The 5,965-nt window shown below is 54.7% G+C and overlaps 1 protein-coding gene across 1 annotated transcript; it reads right to left on the reverse strand.

Moving 5' to 3' along the window:
• Window positions 1-731: 731 nt before the first annotated feature.
• On the reverse strand, window positions 732-3,539 carry C8A04DRAFT_33474 (glycoside hydrolase; the record flags this gene model as incomplete). The annotated part of the gene is made up of 1 exon (XM_062782477.1): window positions 732-3,539. The coding sequence occupies one exon, from the start codon at window positions 3,537-3,539 to the stop codon at window positions 732-734; it is 2,808 nt and encodes a 935-aa protein (XP_062632439.1).
• Between the last annotated feature and the right edge of the window lie 2,426 nt (window positions 3,540-5,965).

The following is a 5,965-nucleotide window of genomic DNA, read 5'->3' on the forward strand; positions in this document are numbered from 1 at the left end:
TGTTGTCGTGGTTATTTTGGTTATCAATTGTCCACGATCAAGGGAGGAGCACGTAATAAACGTAAAGGAAGGTTTTAATTAATTAATATATTCCCATAACGTTATCCCATGTTCGTAGGATGCCTGTTGACCCTGGGTCATAGCATCTTCCTTCGAGCCATAGCGCGGCCATCCACTTGTGTGTGGTACAACAGGGCCGTAGCATAAACCAAGACACAATGTGTGAGACTCGTAAGCCGAGGCGATATGTAATATATCGCCGGACTGGCTGTGCTCAACAAAAGCGGCAGACGAAGAGCCTGGATACCCCGATTTCTCACTTTCTAGAGAACTGAACAGGGACGAAAAGAAACAAACGAAAAACGTGAAAGCAGACGAACCAGAAGATATCAAGTTATAGGTAAGAGATCTAGATAACTACCTTAGCTATTGTAATTGGTTAAGTAATGATCAGCTTCGTGAGATTTTATTCGGTAGCCGGGCACCACCCTTCCATCGCGCTGGAAACGCCCTTCTTTTGTTAAGCAAGATTGAGAACTGGGTGGATACTTAATTACACCATCCTCGCCAAATCGGCAAGCACCGCTTCGTAATATGTTAATTATAAGCATAATTACCACGACCCCCATCATCCAACAACCCCCTAAACTTCAACCTTTTCCAGAACCCCCCCCTCCCCACCCGAATGACCGCAAAACCAAGCCAGATCCGAGACTCAACAACACAATCAATCACACTCCCACCACCCTCTCCGCCACATTCTTCGCCCTAACCACAATCCCTTCCACCCTCCCAACGCCACCCCTCCAACCACCCAACACCTCCGCCTTCACACTCACCCTCTCCCCCGGCCAAAGCGTCACATAATTCTCCGACCATCTCACAGGCAGCACATCCTCTCCTTTCCCATCCACTAGCGCCAAACTGATGAAAAATGCGGGGACGGGGGATTTGTTTTCTAATTCGACGTGTACCACCTCTACTACGCCAGCTGATGATTTGTCATGCTGGTGGTGTGGGATAGTAGTAGTGGCATCGGTGTGGACAGTAGCTGGGGCGAGTGTGTTGAGGGGTGTGTAATCGGAGTAGGAAGTGACGGGGGTGAAGTACCAGTCGGAGTTGTCCCAGTCGAGGATGTCGGAGGTGTGGGCGTCCCAGTAGACGTTCCTGCTTAGAACGGTGTGTTTGTCGTCGTGGTTTAGGGACTCTTGGTTGAGGAGGAACTTGATAAAGACCACGTCGGTGTTGACGCGGGCGAGGACTTTCGCCAGGGAAAAAATGTGTTTGCTGGTGTTGGGCTGGGTGGTGACGGCGATTGTGTCGTGGTGGAGAAGTTTGCCACGTTTGTTGATGATTTCTACCTGGACGGTCCGGTTGCCGGTTTTGTCTTGCGACCTGTTGATAAGCCATACCCCCTTTTTGTGGTAGTCGAAGACGACATTTTCTAAGCGCGTGGCTGTCTTGGCGCCGAAATACCCCCCCGCGGGCCGGAGGTAGTAGTCCCATAGGTTCCAATGTAGACTGGGCCAGGCGTTGTTCAGCATCCAGTAGATCAACCCCGTAGCCGGGCGATCGTCGGCGTTCCACCGGGCTGTGACGGCGTCAAATTGGGAACGGGTGGCTTCGTAGTCGGTGATTTGGGCTTTGAAGAGGTAGTCGGAGAGACTGGTGGGTTTGCCCCAGCGGTGGAAGAGGCCGGCGTTGTAGATCTCGCGGGTTTCGAAGGAGGAGCCCTTGCGGGACATGTGGTAGAGGGATTTGTTGGGGTGTTTCCAGAGGTCGTCGAGGTCGGATTCCGAGAGGAATTTGCGGAGGGAGCCGAGTTCGGGGGTGCCTACTCCTGAACCGAGCTCGGAGCCGAAGCCGAAGGCGGCGCCGAGACGGTCTTCGGAGGGGGCCACGTCCCACCAGTATCCGGGTGGCACCCAGTCGTAGGGTCCGTCCATTTTCAGTCCGGAGGGGCCGAGGGAGTTGGGGTAGCCGCGCTTGGAGGCGGACGCTACGATGGGGACTTGCCAGTCGGCTGCGTGGAAGGCGTCAATGTACCCTTTGGTTGCCTTGTCGTTGGGCCAGTAGTCGCTACCGATGAGATATGCCAGGAGGCTGGGATGGGTCTGCATCATGGCTGCTTCGTGGACGGTGCTTTGTCGGGAAATCGCGTAATCCGCCTTGTCCCAAACCGGAACAGGGTCGACTGCGAGGTCGGTATTGTAACTCCAGGCCTCCCACTTGTCGCAGCACTCCCACCCGGCCATGATCATCAGGCCGAGCTTATCGGCGAGGGCGTACAGTTCGGGGTGTTCGTTCTTGCCCTCGAGGCGGATGGTGTTGAGGCCGAGATCGAGGACGTAAGCGAGCTCGGTCTCGTATTGCGCCGGACTCGACCTCAGGAAGAGGTTGGGCGAGTAGCCGGCGCCGATGACCTGGAAGCGGCGGTGGTTGATGTGGAACGTGGTGTCGTCATGGGCCAGGGTCTTGGTAACGGTGCGCAGGCCGAACGTAGTGCTGGCGTGGTCAAAGATTGGAGCATTCTTCTTTCCTTTCGTGTCCGACGACGGTGTCACGGTTAACTTGGCCGTGTACAGCGGCTGCTCGCCCCATTGACGCGGCCACCAAATCCGCGGCTTGTCAATAGTCGCCGAAAGCACAACATCCGTCGCCGAAAACGGCTTGAGCGTAACCGTTTTTCGCACCACCAACGGACGGTTACCCAGGTATTCCTCCCCATCCAGCACAATCACCGCCTCAGCCTCAACATGCACAGTCGCATTCTTCAGATTATGCGCCTTTGCCTTGAGCGTCACCTTTGCCGGCTCATCCCCCAATTTCTCCCCCAACTCCGTCACAACCCGCAGCGGCTCGAGCCTCACCGGCCCAGTCTGCTTGATCTCCACATCCCGCCACACGCCCGTCCCGTTATCAGCCGGCCACGGGTTCCAATCCACCCAGCCGAGCGCGAAGTCGTAGTAGTAATCTGTCGGGTACACCTGGATCGCGAGGGCGTTGTGCTCTGCCACCAACGCGGTGATGTCATAGTCGCGCCCGGCGTACGAGCCCGCTTGCGTGGCTTTGTCGGCGACTTGCTTGCCGTTGAGCCAGATATCTGCGCGGGAGGAAATGCCGTGGGTTTGTAGGAAGAAATGCCGGTCGTCGTGCTCTGCATGCTCTCCTGTTTTGGTGGTGGGATGGTGCAGGGCGAATTCATGCCGATAAATCCATGGCACAGCAAACTGTGCCTCATCGACCTCTTGCAGGTTGGTTGAGTGGAACAGCTTGTCTTCGTTGTACACCCCGGTCTCGACGAGGCAGCCCATGAGTGTGCAGCGAGAGACGCCGACGTGGTGCCATGCGGAGGTGTCGACGCCGGGTCGGGAGAGGGTTGTTAAATCGTCGCCGGTGTGGGCGCTGGATTGAAGGTCCCAGCGGGGGATGGTGGATGTGTCGCCGGGAGATGAGACAATCGGTCGGAAGGGTGATGCGCTGGCGCTGTGCAGTTGCAATGCAAACAGCGCGGCGGTGCCCGCCCGTTTCCACGTCATCATCAATACCGACATCCAATGCTTGGTGTTGATGTTTTCTCCCCCAATTGGTAATTAAACCGTCAATTGGGTCGAAAAATCGCTCCGGGGAGCGCCTGCATCATTGTTTCTTTTTCTCGTCTTCCTGCGGCCTACCGTGTTGTTATTAATCCCCACGCCAGGGATCATACTGTACCGTCCAGTAACAACGAAGCCGAAGTTCATCAAAATGCCATTAAATTCCTCGGCTGAAGCTGCAGGCACAAACGAGACACCCAATACCGCGCTGTCCCGCGCTGCATGCAGCCGCTAAAAGCCGCGGCCCAAGCACACGCTGCACAGTGATCGCCGCCCATCGCCAATCCCGCCCGTCCTTGCATCGCCCGCTGGATGTTAATGTCAGTTAACGTTACATGACGCCGTGCCATCGGCGGCCGCCTGTCGTGTCTTCTCGTGTGAGGGTCGGGGAAAGGGGAAAGAACCCTCCGACTGAAGCTGCGTGGATCGGGATGCCTAAAACGTCGTGTGAGGGTCCCACAAGCTTGAACTCCCAATGTGGAGAACCCAAAAATTACCCATTTGGGCTCTGGCTTTCATTCGAGGCGGCAGCTACCTACCCGCCTGTTGCCTTCTTTCTATGATTGGGTCAAGACAAGGACACCGGGGGCTGCTGCGGGGCGAAGGAAATAATTCTATGGGTGATATTCGACCTCGAGTCCTCGACCAGAATGCAAATTGTCGCGTCGATCTCGCCAGGCCCAAATATATACGTTGGTAAAGTGACAGGGCGGTCTGCGAGCCGAATTCGAAAGTGCCACACCCGCAGATAAATTGCCTACATACCTAACGAGAGTCCAACTACGGTTACGCATAGTACTCTACCTAAGGAGTGACCCTGGCCTAGGATGCTGAAGGCCCTGTAATACGAGACCGCACACTGCGTGACCTCCAGCCTCCCTTGACCAAGGCACCGTATAACAGATGCCCCCGTTACAAAAGCAAAGGTGCGGTCTTAGCATCAAGCCATTTAAACTAGCGAAAAGTAAGCTAATGGATTAACCGGCATTTTAAGCCGAGGTATAGTGAGGGAAAAACACCGCATACAAGTAAAAAAGACCGCTAAGGACGTTGATCCTAGATATAGTAGGGAAAGACACCGCGTACAAGGAAAAAAGGCTACGAAGGAACTTTGTCCTGAATGTAACAATGAAAGATTGGCGAGATTGACTTACGGAAGCGTCACAGCAACTTGGAAGTCAATGGATTATACCGGCGCCGGACTTCTCCTGCTCGCAGTTGTCGCTTCGCTGCCACCATCGATCTGGTGGACAGTTTCTATCTTGGAGTCACCCGTTCCTGAGTTCTCTCCTTATCCATACGCCTCTTCCTATATTTTGATTCTCTTCTCAGATCCGGGACGGATGCCAGGCGCTTGTACCACTCTGGTTCCTCCGTAAAAAATCCGTTGTCGCCGTCTTTGCGTGTGGGCTACCGGCTTGGCTTTTTTGGGATCAAGTACCTAATCAGTCCAATTACATAACGCCCACTGGAATGTCGCTAACGTTTTTCGAGCTACGGGCTGGGGCAGTATGTTCAAGCGCGGTCTACACGCTCAGCCTCGACGTCGGCATTTTCTGACTGGGCTTTGCGCTGTGTCTTCCCGGGGATGCTGCTAGGGGATTTTCTTCGTGGTATTGTCATTCGATGATATTGTTCTCTTAGGTTGCTGCTTCGAGCTGCCACCGTTCTCAACCTCTGGACCTATTCCCACTTCACCACCGGCGTGATCTGTACGTCAAAGTCCAACAAATCCTTTGAGAATGGATACTCACGGCTTGACTCACGGATCCGGAAAGCCCAGCATTTGCGCCCGTCCTCCGCGAGTTGGGTTCGATGTAGACGGGCTCGATTGTTGTTGGCTGGTCTCTCTATTCTCCCAGGCTAGTCCCCTCGGTAAAACCACCCCTCGTAGTGTGGTACTCAAGACGCCCGGTAGATCAGCTTCTTTTTCCGCCGTTTTTAACTTGGGACATGCTAATCCGGATAGTTGCGGCACAGTAGTGGCCTTCGACCAGTGTTGCAGTCGGGTACCTACCTATGTTAAGGTTTGATGGAAGAACGGGAGAATGGTAGCTTTGACGTTGTTCGTCATCCTCCTAAGCCTTGCATTCGGGTTCAATATTTTTGGTGACAAACGTGCCCAAACCCAGCCAAATGGCCTCAGACCAGCTTGCGTGGAAATCGTTAGAGTGGGGTGAGGTATGTACATGCACCAAGCGCCAAAAGCTGTGGCTAAGCTCCTCTTCCGGCCTCCCTTGACCAAGGCACCGTGTAACATGTACTGGGAGCTGCACAAGGCGCCCGGGCCTCCGTGGAGATGATGGGGAGCGATGATATCAGGAGGATAACCACACCCGCCCCATAGTGGCTGATCCGGCGGCTGATCC

Source organism: Dichotomopilus funicola (assembly GCF_033296635.1).
Source record: "Dichotomopilus funicola strain CBS 141.50 unplaced genomic scaffold C8A04scaffold_162, whole genome shotgun sequence".
NCBI classification, from domain to species: Eukaryota; Fungi; Ascomycota; class Sordariomycetes; order Sordariales; family Chaetomiaceae; genus Dichotomopilus; species Dichotomopilus funicola.